Source organism: Siphateles boraxobius, unplaced genomic scaffold (assembly GCF_051911475.1).
Source record: "Siphateles boraxobius isolate OS27281-9 unplaced genomic scaffold, OSU_SipBor_1 77, whole genome shotgun sequence".
Taxonomy (NCBI): domain Eukaryota; kingdom Metazoa; phylum Chordata; class Actinopteri; order Cypriniformes; family Leuciscidae; genus Siphateles; species Siphateles boraxobius.
Genome location: NW_027509205.1, coordinates 599,082 through 615,144, shown reverse-complemented (window position 1 = coordinate 615,144; position 16,063 = coordinate 599,082). Strand labels below are relative to the sequence as shown.

The following is a 16,063-nucleotide window of genomic DNA, read 5'->3' as shown; positions in this document are numbered from 1 at the left end:
GGGTAGACTTCCAAATTACATTACTAGTCTTCTATGTTTATGCAGAAAGAACTATAGCACTAGATCATCTAATGGGATTAAATTAGTAGTACCTATGGTACATTCAGAGCATGGTAAATCATCTTTCTCCTACTATGCTCCATGGCTGTGGAATGAATTTCAAGCTACTGTCCAGGAAGCTTTTGCCCACCACCGGCGGTCGTGATTGTAAAATGGCGAACTACGAACTCAAGCGCTGACGCCCTCGTCGAGAAGCAGGGCCAAGGAAATTTTTATGTTTGGAAAAGAACTCCTTCGAGCCAGAGTAGAACCAGCGACCTAAGGATTGCCAACTTGCCACCTACAGTCCTCCGCTCTTCCAGCTGAGCTATAGAGCACACTGATTGGGGACAGAACCTCAACATATCAGGTTGCTGAATCTCCGCCACTGGCTAAAACTGCTACAGACATACATGCTGGTTGTTTCAATTAAGTGATGCAAAGACAACCCGATATTCCCATACTGGGAGTCGAACCCGGGCCGCCTGGGTGAAAACCAGGAATCCTGACCGCTAGACCATATGGGATCTTCCTTCTGCCTGGAGCAGACCCTTTTACTTTTAGTGTGTGACCGTCCCCTTTAAGAACATGGGAATGATCCGAAGGGATTGTTTACTGAATTCAATTTCATCAGGCTCAACAGAGGGAGCTCACATTTGCCTCACGAGGGGTTCAGTTTCCTCCCATTCTTGCGATGGTATAATAGACACTACAAACTGGTCGTAAAGCAAGGTCCTTGTGATAGTACTCATGCAATGCATTTTAAAAGACGCATAGTATTGTATGGTAACCGTTATCCTACTGACAAAGCAGCCTATTGTTGGACTGTCAATTTTTAATATTTCTCAACCAATCCAATAATAATAATAACAAAAACTATGGGATAATAAAACGGCTAAGGGCTGACAGCATAGTGTAAGAGGCAGAGCGAGCCAGCCAGGAGTCGAACCTAGAATCTTCTGATCCGTAGTCAGACGCGTTATCCATTGCGCCACTGGCCCACTGATCAGGTGTCCGTGAGCTTACACGCCACGTGTTGGTGTTCGACTGGGCAGAGGCCTGTGATGACATCTACTTTTTCTCATGCTATTAACAGACCTGGAGCCAACATCAGGAAGGGGTCAGATGAGGGGCCTGCAAAAAAAACCTTCAAGATGGAGGCCTCACATGTTGGGGATCTCAATTCTCAATTCAAATCTTAAACGTCAATTTAAAAATTTTAATGTACAGGCTTTTTTGCATGATGTATATAATAGTGATTTACAGTTGGTTTCAATTATACCTGATGTGGTTGATGCTTGGGATTATTTCAAATCTATCTTTCTAGAAATTTGTGATAAACATGCTCCTTTACGTAGATTTCGGGTGAGAGGTAGAAATAATCCTTGGTTCAATGAATCCGTCTCTAATCTTATTAAGCAAAGAAACGTGGCTTGGTCTAAAGCAAAGAAAACAAATGGTGAGGAGGACTGGTCTCAATATAGATTATTACGAAATAAGTGTACAAAATTAATATAAAGTTCGAAGAGTCAGTATTATTTAAACCTGATTAATGATAACATGAATTGTCCTTCTAAATTTTGGAAATTAACGAAATCTTTTATAGGATCAAATACATCCACTAATCTTCCAAAAGTTTTAAAATTGAATCAAAGATTGATTACAGACAAGGCTGATATTGTTAATACGTTTAATAGTCATTTTATTTCAGCTGGTTTGATAACAGACAATTCGTTGGTCCTTGATGAACAGAGAACTGATGAGTTAACTAATAGTGAATCAGATTTATTTTCTTTTGCCCCTGTATTGCCGTCCCAAGTTCATAAACTACTCCGAAATTTAGACTGTAAGAAATCAGGTGGGTCTGACCAAATTGAACCATTTTTTTAAAAATTGTCAGCAGATATTATTGCCGAACCTATTGCATCGATTTTTAATTTGAGTCTATCCACTAATGTAATTCCGCCATCTTGGAAATCGGCTAGGGTTATGCCTTTATTAAAAGGAGGCGATCCTGCCGATTTGAATAATTATCGTCCGATTTCTAAATTACCGGTTTTAGCAAAAGTTTTTGAATCTATTATAAATGATCAAATGAAAGAATATCTACTTAGTCATAATATTTTGAACGCATTTCAGTCAGGATTTAGAGCGGGCCATAGTACAATAACAGCTAATACATTAGTCACTAATGATTTAATTACTGCTCTCGATAATAGACAACATTGTGCGGCCTTATTTTTTGATTTGACAAAAGCGTTTGACTTAGTGGATCATGTTTTACTGTTACGGAGGCTTAAAAGTGTTGGCCTCGATAATTCGGCTGTGAGTTGGTTTAAAAATTATTTATCGGATAGAACTCAATGTGTTGCTGTAGATAATTACACCTCATCCATGGTAATAGTCAGGAAGGGTGTCCCGCAAGGTTCTTTATTGGCACCACTTCTTTTTTCTATTTTTATTAATGAATTGGGGCAGGGAATACAATCGGCAAAGCTACATTTTTATGCTGACGATACAATTATTTACTCCACTGCATCCTCTGTGTCTCAGGCTATTGAAATTCTTAAGGATTCTTTTTATACTTTTCAGCTTACCTTGTTGAAACTAAAATTAGTTTTAAATGTAAATAAAACGAAGTATATTCTTTTTACACGTAGCCGTTCTATGTCTACTGTTATGCCTATTCTGACTATTGAGGGTTTACATATAGAAAGAGTATCAACTTATAAATATTTAGGAATATGGCTCCATGAGAAGTTAGCCTTTGATGTTCACATTAATTACTTGGTGAAAAGGCTTAAACCAAGACTGGGTTTTCTTTTTCGGGAAAAATTTTTTTTTCCTTTATAGCTAGAAAGAGAATAATACAGAGTACTATTGTTGTTTACATGCATGCGTCTACATATTTATTGAAAAGGCTGGATGGCGTTCATCATGCTGCACTGCGTTTTATAACAAATTCTTGTTCACGTACTCATCATTGTTTGCTGCACAACTATTTGGGTTGGTCCTCTTTATATCAAAGAAGGAAATCCCATATGTTAGAATTTATTGTAAAGACATTGATGGGTAGACTTCCAAATTACATTACTAGTCTTCTATGTTTATGTAGAAAGAACTATAGCACTAGATCATCTAATGGGATTAAATTAGTAGTACCTAGGGTACATTCAGAGCATGGTAAATCATCTTTCTCCTACTATGCTCCATGGCCGTGGAATGAATTTCAAGCTACTGTCCCTCCTGAAACAATTCCTCCTTTGAATGTATTTAAAAGTTTACTGCAGTATACAATGATTGAATCATGCTGTTGTTTTACTTGATTCATGATGAATGTTGTGCTCTGACTTTATGGAATGTTTTATATGTGTTGTGTGTTTGTGTGTGATTTGTAGTGTGGCCATCTTGACCAGGACTCCCTGGAGGAAGAGATTTCTTTTAATCTCAATGGGACCTTCCTGGAAAAATAAAGGAAATAAAAAAAAAAAATGTTAAGTTGTGGTGTTGTTAGGATATTACTACAGAGCCTGTGACAGTTTCTCAGTGGAAGAACTGGGATCCAGGGCCACAGACGTCTGCAAAAAACTGCTTTAAAAACCTTTGAGATGCAGGCCTCACATGTTGGGGATCTTATTGTTTTTGTTTTCATGGCAAGTTGTGGTGTTGTTAGGATATTCCTCCAGAGCCTGTGACAGTTTCTCAGCGGAAAAACTGGGAACTGGGATCCAGGGCCAGAGACGTCTGCAAAAAACTGCTAGAAAAAATCTTAGAGATGGAGGTCTCACATGTTGGGGATCTCAAATTTTTTGTTTTTATGGCAAGTTGTGGTGTTATTAGGATATTCCTACAGAGTCTGTGACAGTTTCTCAGCGGAAGAACCGGGATCCAGGGTAAGAGACGTCTGCAAAAAACTGCGTTAAAATCCTTCGAGATGGAGGCCTCACATGTTGGGGATCTCGGTTGCTTTGTTTTCATGGCAAGTTGTGGTGTTGTTAGGATATTCCTACAGAGTCTGTGACAGTTTGTCAGTTTGCCAGGGTCAGTGACGTCTCCTCTCCTGGAGGAAAATACAAGTATTAGTGGTCTTGCTGCAAAATCTGGTAGAGGCCACAGCCAGGCTTGAGGGCAAGTCATCAGCAGACCTTCCCTGTTGGTCTAGTGGTTAGGATTCGGCGCTCTCACCGCCGCGGCCCGGGTTCGATTCCCGGTCAGGGAATGAGCTTTTGCCCACCACCGGCGGTCGTGATTGTAAAATGGCGAACTACGAACTCAAGCGCTGACGCCCTCGTCGAGAAGCAGGGCCAAGGAAATGTTTATGTGTGAAAAAGAACTCCTTCGAGCCGGAGTTGAACCAGCGACCTAAGGATTGCCAACTTGCCACCTACAGTCCTCCGCTCTTCCAGCTGAGCTATCGAAGGCACACTGATTGGGGACAGAACCTCAACATATCAGGTTGCTGAATCACCATCGCCTCTCTGGAATAAACCTTGGTAGAATCCATTCGTCCGTGTCCAGCTCGTAGTCTTTTTTACGCTCCATTATCCTTTAAATTTCCTCCTTCTTCTGCCGTGTCTATTTCTTTGCCTTTTAATCCGTCCATTGTCCAAATCAAATTAAGAAAACTCACCAGACAGCAAACCGCTGCTGAGAGATGTTTAAACTCAAAAAAACAAACTTGAAAAATCAAAAAGCAAGAAAATAACTAACAGAGAGCACATGGGATAGCCTCTCTCTCCCAACTGCCAACTCACTTCCTGGATCGTACCAACGAGATCGGGCGTGATCAAGGTGGTATGGCTGTAAGCGAAAACTGCTGCCAAAATTGGGCTATTTAAAAGGTTAGACCATTAGTGAAGAAAACAAAAAACTTACAGCACCTGGTATTCCCAGGCGGTCTCCCATCCAAGTACTAACCAGGCCCGACCCTGCTTAGCTTCCGAGATCAGACGAGATCGGGCGTGTCCAAGGTGGTATTAGGGCTGTAGCGATACACTAATCTCACGATACGATACGATACACGATATTCAGCTCACGATACGATATATAACACGATATTCAGCCTACGATACGATTCGATATGATTCGATATAATTCGATACAATTACATCATTTTCTGAAAGATTTAAAGGGGACAGAGTGATTTTGTTGACATCTTGTGAGTGTTTCATTTACTTGGATTAATTGAAATGAAAACTCAAAAACATCAAACAGCTTGCAAAATAAATGCTGGACAAAATTAATCAAAGATGTGTTGAGAAAATTAGTTCCATTTATTGAAACAGTGCAAACTGTAGCTTACAAGACTTTGAAAAGTAAATAAAGTGCAACATTGCAATTTGCAATTAACAATGGAGAGTTAAAGTGCAAGCCGCCAGGTAAGTAAACATAGTAGTACCATGGCTTCTCCAAAACATCAAATAATTCAAGTCAATAAAAACATTTAACTTAAAATTTAGCTGAGTATTTTAAGGCCTGTAAGCCTACACGTATGTGAGGTAGCCAGTCTAGCCAGCAGAAGAAAATAAACCATGGCAGCCAGACAATAATTCAAGTTGAATTTTTTTTTTTACCCATCTTAGCAAAGTAGCTTAAGGCCTTAAGTGAACACTAAACAAACTCTCCTCTCCACATAACTGCAGACCAAGTGATCTACATTGTCTTCAGATTTTTGTTTAGGAAAATAATTTGATCCACATGCTCTGGGAGAAGTGCGCTTCTCTGAGCAGTGATGATATCTCCGGCTGTGGAAAATACCCTCTCAGAGGAAACGCTAGTGCCAGGGATACAGAGGTACCTTTTAGCAAGTTGTGACAAGAGTGGATACTGATACTGGTGCTCCTTCCACCAGACCAGTGGATATTCTTTCACTTCCAGGAGATCTTCCTCCTTGTAGCGGGTCATCTGCTTCTTGGCCTCGTCCTCTTGGGTATTTTTCTTGGTTCGTGCTGCACCACCACCGTATCGTTCACCAAGAAGGGCAGCCAGTGGACAAGAGGGCCTTGGATTCCTGGGTGGAGGACGCTGACCTTCAAATAAATAAACAATAAAAACAAAAAAAAACATTACTTATAGTTAAGCACATTCCATACTTCCTACACAGAAGTTCAGACAACACACAGTGCGCTTCACTGGATAACAATGGGCAATACAACTGACCTTGACTGCTCACTCCTTCCATGAAATGCTCTCCTTCATCCACAGCGTCTTCATCTTCTTTAGATGCCATCCCCTCATCATCAGCATGAGCATTTGCTGTGCCCTCTTCATCCACACTCCAAAGTGACTAAATTAAATAAGTCAACATAAAATGAAATTCATGAGCTTTTATTGTATAAATCTTTTAATTACTATATTAAATATGCCTTTAAACCTGTTAACATTATAGTATTTAATTATGCTTTTAAAACTATTTAATATTTATCTATTTTAAACTGATGTCGGATTTGCCTTTTAAACTAGTAGCAGTACCATCACTGCCTTACCTCTGATGGCTGCATGCTCAGTCTTGCAGCCTCTACAATCAGTCCATCATAAACTTCCTGTCTTTCATCTTCAGTCAGGAAGGGAAGACTTTTGAATCTTGGATCCATCGCTGAACATGGATGGAGAGTTGCCTTGAGGTCAATATGCCTCTTCTGAAGATCCCCAGCCATGGCAGCCTTCATCTCTTTTATGACTGCAGATTCACCTTCGATCGGTTTCAGTCCGTTGATCAGTGTGTCCTGGAGGGGTGCGACGACTGACAGTGTGGGGGTCTTCTCCTTGGACATGTACTGTGTTGCCTCTTTCATAGGCTTCAGAGCGCTGACTACTTCTTCAGCTGTTGTCACGTCTGACTCAGTCAGTGTGCACAGATCTTTCTCTGTCTTCCTGACTTCACTCGAGAGCAGGGTTGCGCAGATGGCCGGTTGTTGCTCCAGGAATCTTTCCAGCATGTCATGCATGTCATTCCATCTGTAGTTAAATAAAATAAATATACTTTATTTATATTTTATTTATAGACAGCATGGATGCTTTACATAAAAGACTAAACAAATTAAATAATAATGTAATTAATAAATGAATAAGTAATAAAAAAACAAAATAAACTATTGAAAAGTAACCACACACTAACCTGGTAACTACATCCGTCATCAACTTGTGCTCTGGTAGTCTGAGAAGCCTCTGTTTCTCTTTCAGCATGTGGTTGGCTGTGGTGCTCCGTCTGAAGAAACTCACAATCCGTCTCACCCTTCCCAGCAGGCGTGCGACTGCTGTGATTTTGAGGGCACGCTGTGCAGCTAGATTTAGTGTATGAGCATAACATTTGACATGAAGTGTGAATGCTGCCTCCTCAGCTGAGATTGTCATATTTGAGGCATTGTCAGTGACGATTACTGGATCCTTTTCTGTGATTCCCCACTCAGCGAAGGCCTTTCTCAGATTTTCTGCCAGGTTGTGTCCGGTGTGGCTCTCGGGCATGTCCTTGGTTTGTAAAACATACGTAACGAGCTCCCATTCCTCGTTGATAAAGTGGGCCGTGATGGTGACATATGCTTCAGTTGTGCGCGAGGTCCAGCCATCGCACGTTAGGGCAACTCTCTCCACGCTGGCCAGGGAGGCTTTAACGTGTGCCCTTGTCTGAGCGTACACCCCGGGAATGGAAACCTTGGTGAGGTGTTGGAATCGGATAGCGGGGCTCCATCGCGTTCACCATGCGCCTAAAGCCGGGGTTTTCCACCAATGAATATGGTCTCAAATCCTGGCAAGTAAAGTAGGCAATGGACTCTGTAATTTTCTGCGACCTTGGTGAAGCAGATGGAAACTTGTGGGAACAACCGCCATCGATGTCCAGCGTAGTTTGTTTTGGGTCACGCGGCCGCTAGTGCTTTGGGTCCTCCGTAAGCATAAACTTGTCCAGGTGGTGACGTTTTAGGTGCGCTCGTAAATTTGTGGTATTGCCGGAAAACTTAACTTTAGTGCCACATAGCTTACAAACCGCGACGCTTTTATCCAATTCGTTGCTTTCCTTCGTTTTTTTAAAACCAAAGTGCTCCCACACATCTGCTTTTAAGCAGGCGGGTGCCGGATTTATATTCGCCGCCATTCTCTGAATATCCTTGATCTGACTTGGTAAACAGGAAGAGGTAGACGTCTGCGTCTGTTTAAATTTTGTACGGGTAACTTGCTCTACAGCAACACTAGCGGCTGGCTGACCAAACCCCTCTTCCTGCAACACGAACGGGGGTAAACACAGGGGATTTGAATGGGACGTATGTATTGATACTCGCGGCAAAAAAATCGATACTCTCTTTGGAAAAAAAATATCGATTTATATCGCAGAATCGATAAAATCGCCCAGCCCTTGGTGGTATGGCCGTAAGCGAAAACTGCTGCCAAAATTGGGCTATTTAAAAGGTTAGACCATTAGTGAAGAAAACTAAGAACAACTTTTGAAAAAACTCAAACTCTTTCATGCTTTCTGAAGAATCTCAGAGACTTTTCAAGGCTTTCTGAAGAAGCTCAGGGAGTCTTTTTTGTTTTGTTTTTTTTATCAAAAAAGCTTACAGCACCTGGTATTCCCAGGCGGTCTCCCATCCAAGTACTAACCAGGCCCGACCCTGCTTAGCTTCCGAGATCAGACGAGATCGGGCGTGTCTTTTTTTTATTTATTTTTTTTATTATAAAAAATATCAAAATAATTTTACATTTCACAAACAAAATACATCATTACAACAATTAGCATGTTACATTAAATACATTGGTAATTGCTCAAAAGTTGATGTTCCTTTTCTTTCCATCATCCACATTTACCAGGTCACAATCCTTTAAAAAATATTCTTCAAAAACATCCTTCTCCAAATACTTCCACATCAGGTAAGCATTTTTCCTCAGTACCTGTTTGAACATTGTACATATTTCCACACTTTTCCCTTCATAAAAAGCTAAGTTCCTCCTTGCCCATACTGCGTATCTTGCATGACTCAATATATAGTTCCAAAGATTCACTTTCTAATCTTTATGACCCACAGAATCTCCAAATAAAAACAGTGTTTTCCACTCATCTTGCCCAACATTTTTCCCCCAGTTCTCCTTTAATATTTCTTTTAACTTTCCATGGAAGTCCTCAAGTTCCCTGCACTCTAAAAAGATATGCATCAGTGTCTCTGTAGCAGATTTACACACATCACAATCCCTATTTATGTTCCTATTTATCTGGTGAAGTACCACTTTCGTGTAAATTCTGTTGTGTCTTAACTTAAAGTCCAAGTTTTCACACTCAAGTCCATTGTATTTCACACACAGATTCTTCCAAATTTCTTTGACATTTAAACCAGGGAACACCTTCTGCCACACAATTTCTGATGCTGGTACTTTTATCTCCTTTTTCAACTTGAACTTTTACATCATATTAGTGGACACTCCTCCCAGTAATTTTTCCCCATCACCTCCATCAAAATACAAAACTGGCAATCCCCACTCCCCAGGTTTAACAGTTTCATTTTCAATTCTCTTTGTCCAGGCTCTTGGCAAGCTCATTTTGATGTTTTCACACATCGAGTCCACTTTTGACATTTCAATATCATCATTCCATCCCGCAACACAATCATATATAGCTCTATTAGGTAAAAACCCTCTTACGTACTCGTATGCTAGATCTTTTACTTGTCTCACTCCTGCTTTTATATACAACTTGTCATAAAACATTCTCTCTTTCATTTTAATTCTTGGATTTAAAAAAATTGGCTGATTTAAAACTTGATTTATATTCTCACATTCAAATTTTATATTTCCTAAAACTTCTGCCCATGCACTAAGCACTTCCTGGTCAAACAGCGGCACTTTGTCATACATTGGCTTTTTTAGCACCATAAAAAGCCCTTCTTCCCCACATCCACTACATTTGTCCAACACCTCCTTCATATAACCCTTCCATCCATACTCCTCTTTCCCACATAAATACCTTTTCACCACTTTCACCCTTATTACCTTATTTTTAACATCTAAATCAATCATTTCTAATCCTGCTCCTTTTTTGCTTGTGATTAATGTTTTCCTTGCCATTTTCACTCCCTTCCCTCCCCACATAAAATCATTCGTTATTTCAGTCACCTCATTCATTACCCATTTTGGCAGATCAACTGCACCTAAAATATAGTTACATTTGGAAAGTAACAAAGAGTTCATCAGCATGACTTTCCCTCTTAACATAAGTTCCCTTAATTTCCAAAATTGGAGTACTTGTTTAATTTTATTTAAAACCCCTGTCCATGTGGCATCCCTTGCATTCTTAGCATTTTCACCAATCTGCACACCTAAAATATTAACATAACCCAATGTAGTTTTAAAAGGTATATCACACCCTCTTAAGTCTACCCCTCCTATGCTTATTATTTCAGACTTTTCTACATTTATTTTTGCTCCTGACGCTTTCCCATACATTTCTATGTGCCCCATTATCTTTTTTATACTCTCTACATCCCTAATCGTAAATGTCGTGTCATCCGCATATTTGTGTATCACACTCTCACAACTGTTTGGAATTTTAATGCCACTTATCTTTTTATCTGCTCGTACCATAATCGCTAACGGTTTCACCGAGATTGAGTATAGCAATGCGGACATGGGACATCCTTGTCTCACTGATCTCTCGAGCGGAAAAGGGTCTGTTAAAACTCCATTTACTTTCACTCAACTTTGCGCTTTACTGTATAATAGACTTATCCATCCCAGCATTCTATTCCCGAACCCAAATCTCCTCATTGTTTGTTCTAAAAAGTCGTGTTCCACTCTATCGAATGCCTTGTTTAGATCTACACATTAAATTATTCCGCCTTCCCCATCCTCCCCCATCCTGCACACAACATCCCTTACTGTGCAAACTGTGTCGGTTATATCCCTCCCTGGGATGCTATAGGCCTGATTTGGTGCTATTATAGTCCCTATTACTTTCTTTAGTCTATTTGCTAAAATCTTTGTTAAAATTTTATACTCTGTGTTTAAAAGACTTAGAGGCCTATAATTTTCTAATTTGAGCGGACTCCCTTTATTTTTATAAAGAGTCGTTATCATCCCTGTACACATAGATTTTGGCACTTCTTTTTTTCATCCATCTTCGTATACATTCTCACCAATATCGGTGCCAAAATTTTCATAAAAGTTTGATAGAATTCATGTGTTAAACCATCTGCTCCTGGGCTTTTATTTGGCTTTGTCTGTCTGATTGCCTCTTCTACCTCTTCTAGAGTTATGTCTCCCTCACACAACTCCCTATCCCCATCCTTAAAATCCCCCATAATAACAATTTCCTTATATTTCCTTAAAAGTTCCCTTAAACTATTAAAATATTCCCTCTTCTTAATCTCTTCCGATGGTGCATGCACATTTACCACAAGTATTTTGTTCTCTTCATATTCCATTTCAAAACCTATACATTTCCCCACTTTATCTTTATATACTAATTTACATTTTATATATCTATTTTCTGTTATTAGTACTCCAACTCCTCTTCCAAATCTATCATCCCCGTTGTTGTATAAAATCTCTCCATTCTATTTTTTTCTTATTTCACTTATATGCAAGTTTTTCCAGTTAGTCTCTTGTAACATTATCACATCTTCTCTTTTACACATTTCCTTAACTTTTTCAAATTTCCTTGTGTCCATTAAACCTCTAGCATTAAGAGTAACCATTCTTAATGTAACCTTTGGTTCGATATAAATATACCCGACTACGCCACCTAGGTTCCGTCTCCACCCAGGAAAGTATAAAGTAATAAAAATAACCCCCCAAAAAAAGACAATTAAACCAAAAAGAATTACAACAAAAGGAAGGACCCTGCTGGTTCGGTTTGCACTGAAGACAGAGACGTGACTTTCCAAAAGTATACCAAATTTATTTATCACAGGGAATAAAATCATCCACATAAAAACATCAAAATAAGTCTCCAATACAGCTTACCAATTAATACCGACAGAAACAAGAGACCACAATTCGACCACTTTAACAGAAGAAAAGAAAACACAGCAAATCAGTGAATAAACAAAACATAAAACACGTGTCACACCAAATAAAAAGAATATCAAAAGAAAACCAATACACTCCAACTTCTGTTAAGCCTCAATATCGCAGTTCTAGCTACCAGCGGGTAGAACTGGCAAATGGATTTAACACAACAACCACGGAAAAGAAAATAATTACAACACTCAGTCACAGTAACATCATATTTCACTTCTCAATTAAGACTTGAGGTTAATATTGTTTGCGCTGCTTGAAATGGACCAGGCTACCAGCATATCAGTGTACTATAACTTAATAGCTCATCAAACATACATTACGTTACGTCAGTCTTTCAACATTTCTTACGAGCAGCTCGTTAAAGAGCTCGATCGTTAGCGGTTCACAACCGCCATATCCGCAGCCGCCAGTTGCACTAGGACCATGAAACAGTGACCAAAAATAAGCTATAGTAACCTTTATGTCCCCTGCACTCGTCACTTCACACACACGCATTCCAGAGAGTCGACGCAACTAGAAATGGGTAGCCGGTTACTTCACCCCGCACAGAGAAGAATAACCATTAACCAACCTTAGACAGGGTTTTTATCACACCACTAGCCATAGACGCGCCCGCCTGATTGCACCGCGCAGGTGTACTCAATATCAACCGTGGCTCAACACCGGTGGGCGTGTCCAGTCATTTGCAATGTGTAGCCCAATTTTCAGGAACACTGAACGTTAGATTATCAACCGGTCACAATCTACCCCCTAGTTTTTAAATTCGGCGACCCGACGATAATCAACGCCAAGGCCTAAAGAGTGTAGTATCATTGCTAATGACAGTTACTTGCGAATTCAAAATACCTCCTCTGCCCCCCATTGTCACTGGCAAATTATGGGCATTGGAATGGTAGCCTGCGGTTTTTCGAGTGGTCCGTCGTAGTGGTGCCCCTTCAGTAATGGAGACACCCCCTGATGTCATTGAGGGATCACTAGAACAATGCTCATGGACCACCGAATGCTCAGGAACTCTACTAGAGGGTATGGAGGCACACTCAGGGATTTGGGTCAGAGGTGGCACCCCATGTGTAGGTGAAGGGACAGCAATGGGTACGGTCACTGGGGGAGGAACTTCTTATTCTGGCAGCACCACTAGCCACGCATCCAGTATATCCTCCTCTCCAGGGTCCACCGATGCTTGATCCGAGTCTGAAGAAAGAGGGCTAACAGGTTCTGCCAGATTCCGGCCAGCTGGTTGGACTCTTAACAACGTACGATGCACATGTCTAACCTTCTCCAAATCTTCTACGGGCGCAATGGTGTACACGGACCCACCAGGTGTCGGGGCTCACAGCACTTTATAGAGGACAGAACTCCAGTGATCTTGGATCTTTGCTCGGCCTCGCACACAAAGGTCCCGCAGGTACACCAATTGACCTTGGCTCAAAGGCTCATCCTGTACCCTCCGATCATGTCGCTCTTTCCTACGGCCCGCTGCAGCCTTCATACGACTTCTAGCTCCATCAAAGGCCACTTGAAGTCTTGCTTGATGGTCAGAAATCCAATCATGGACACTGCCCCGAGTAGGAGTATCGATTCTGCCCAAAAGAAAATCAACCGGCAATTGTGGGTCTTGCCCAAGCATTAAGAAATATGGGGATTCACCTGTAGACTGGTGTGGAGTAGTGTTATAAGAAAATACCACTTGAGGAAGATATGCTGCCCAGTTCTTCTTCTTGCACGAGGGCAGAGTACGCAGCAGATTGTGCAAAGTCCGATTAAATCGCTCGCATTGACCATTTCCAGTAGGATGGGCTGGGGTGGTCCGACTCCGTTCAATGCCATACAACGCACACAACTGTTGAATAAGGATGCTTTAAAAATTCCTCCCCTGGTCCGAGTGGATGCGACTAGGAACGCCAAACTTGTAGAACCACTCATTAACTAATACTTTTGCAACTGTAGATGCTCTCTGGTCCCGGGTAGGCACGGCCTGGGTGTACTTAGAAAACACATCTGTCAGAACTAGAACATTCTCCATTCCATTCTGTGATGGCTCGATCAAAGTAAAGTCGATGGCCAGAATTTGGTTAGGCCTTGAAGCCAACATTTGACCCATATATGTCTGTACTCGAGGGAAGACATCTTTAGCAACAGTACAACGTTCACATTGTTGGCACCAACGTTTCACATCCTCACCCATACCTGGCCAGAAACATCTTTGTCTCACCAGCTCTGTCGTACGCTCCACTCCTTGATGGCCATGCTCATCATGAAGCTGCTGCATCACCATAGTTTTTAAGGATGTTGGGAGCAACAGCTGCAGAAAGGCCTCACCGCCCTGCGGATGGTAACACTGACGGTACATTACGCCATCCTTCATCTGCAATCGCTTCCACTGTTTCAGGAGTTTACCTACATCTGGACACAACCCCTGCCTCTCTCCATGAGAAGGGTATGTCCCTCTTCTCCATAACTTCAGGAATACTCCCAACACTGCATCTGCTTCCTGTAGGCCATGTAAATCTGCAGAAGAATAGCCAGGGAAAGCAGTAATGGATGTTTGCACCCCGTTCATGTGTCCAGTAGAACCGACTTGTTGGAGAGGCTCTGGCAGAGAACTTCCTGGAATCATAGCCTCCAGAACAGGTCCAGCCGGGTGCTGTCGTGAGAGTGCATCAGCATTACGATTACTACGTCCAGAACGATACTTAATACTGAAGTCAAAAGCGGCAAGTCGGGCAGCCCATCTCTGTTCTAAAGCACCGAGCTTAGCGGTGTTGAGGTAGCTCAGAGGGTTATTGTCCGTATATACCTCACACTTGTGTCCCAGTAAATACTCACGGAATTTCTCGGACATTGCCCATTTAAGGGCAAGGAACTCAAGTTTCATGGAACTATAATTGGACATGTTCCTCTCCTTAGGCCTTAACCCACGACTGGCATAGGCTACTGGTCGAACTCGGCCCTCCTGTTCCTGTGACAGGACTGCTCCCAATCCGCTATAACTGGCGTCCACTTCCAAGATGAATGGCAAAGAGAAGTCAGCATACGCCAGCAATGGAGCACTCACCAACCGTTGCTTCAGGGCATCAAAACTCTGCTGACACTCCTCTGTCCAGGCCCCCCTGCAGGACCGGGCTGGGATCTTCCTTTTAGCTCCAGTCAGGTCAGCTACCAGGCGATGAAGTGGAGCAGCCAGTTTAGCAAAAGACTCCCCGAACCTCCTGTAATAGCTTGCGAAGCCCAGAAATGACCAAAGTTCCGAAACCAGCTGGGGAGGCTGCCAATTGGCAACTGCCTCAATTTTCTTCGGATCGGTAGCCACCCCTTGGGCAGTAATCAAATGTCCCAAATAGTTCACCTTGGCTGAAAGAACGAACACTTCTCCAATTTGTCTTTCAAGACTTCTCGTTGTAGACGCTTCAGGACCACATCCAGCCGTTGTAGATGCTCAGACACTGTGGAAGAGAAGACAATAACATCGTCCAGATACAGCAACAATGATTGAAAATGCTGCGAGCCAAACATACGCTCCATCAGTCTCTGAAATGTACTAGGGGCGTTGCACAGGCCGAAGGCCATCCTATTCCACTCATATAACCCAAAAGGTGTGCAGAAAGCAGTCTTCATCTTGTCCTTTTCAGCCACCGGGACCTGATTGTGTCCTGATTAACCTTTATGTCCCCTGCACTCGTCACTTCACGCACACGCATTCCAGAGAGTCGACTCAACTAGAAATGGGTAGCCGGTTACTTCACCCCGCACAGAGAAGAATAACCATTAACCAACCTTAGACAGGGTTTTTATCACACCACTAGTCATAGACGCGCCCGCCTGATTGCACCGCGCAGGTGTACTCAATATCAACCGCGGCTCAACACCGGTGGGCGTGTCCAGTCATTTGCAATGTGTAGCCCTTGTGTAGCCCTTGTAGGTACAAAGCTCTGGCTGCACGATGGCCCAAGAAACAGGATGGAGGGAGCCTGTGGCTGTGCGGGGAGAAAAGGCAGTATGGGTGCTGCCGACACAGGGGGTGGTC

General features: G+C 42.0%; 1 protein-coding gene, 4 non-coding genes and 1 pseudogene across 5 annotated transcripts; 1 reads left to right on the top strand and 5 right to left on the bottom strand.

Moving 5' to 3' along the window:
- Window positions 1-494: 494 nt before the first annotated feature.
- trnae-uuc (transfer RNA glutamic acid (anticodon UUC)) lies at window positions 495-566 on the bottom strand. Its single transcript has one exon. It is a non-coding gene; the product is annotated as a tRNA-Glu (tRNA).
- Window positions 567-967: 401 nt separating this feature from the next.
- trnar-acg (transfer RNA arginine (anticodon ACG)) lies at window positions 968-1,040 on the bottom strand. The gene has a single exon. It is a non-coding gene; the product is annotated as a tRNA-Arg (tRNA).
- A 3,146-nt stretch (window positions 1,041-4,186) lies between these two features.
- trnae-cuc (transfer RNA glutamic acid (anticodon CUC)) lies at window positions 4,187-4,258 on the top strand. Its single transcript has one exon. It is a non-coding gene; the product is annotated as a tRNA-Glu (tRNA).
- A 115-nt stretch (window positions 4,259-4,373) lies between these two features.
- trnay-gua (transfer RNA tyrosine (anticodon GUA)) lies at window positions 4,374-4,460 on the bottom strand. Its single transcript is given in 2 exon segments — window positions 4,374-4,409; window positions 4,424-4,460. It is a non-coding gene; the product is annotated as a tRNA-Tyr (tRNA).
- Window positions 4,461-4,910: 450 nt separating this feature from the next.
- LOC143726454 (5S ribosomal RNA) lies at window positions 4,911-5,026 on the bottom strand (annotated as a pseudogene).
- A 517-nt stretch (window positions 5,027-5,543) lies between these two features.
- LOC143726080 (E3 SUMO-protein ligase ZBED1-like) lies at window positions 5,544-7,726 on the bottom strand. Its single transcript, XM_077219067.1, has 4 exons — window positions 7,157-7,726; window positions 6,525-6,996; window positions 6,199-6,325; window positions 5,544-6,068 (listed from the first exon to the last, which is right to left on the bottom strand). Exons 1-4 carry the CDS (start codon window positions 7,501-7,503, stop codon window positions 5,692-5,694), a joined length of 1,323 nt encoding a protein of 440 aa, XP_077075182.1. The 5' UTR covers window positions 7,504-7,726; the 3' UTR covers window positions 5,544-5,691.
- Between the last annotated feature and the right edge of the window lie 8,337 nt (window positions 7,727-16,063).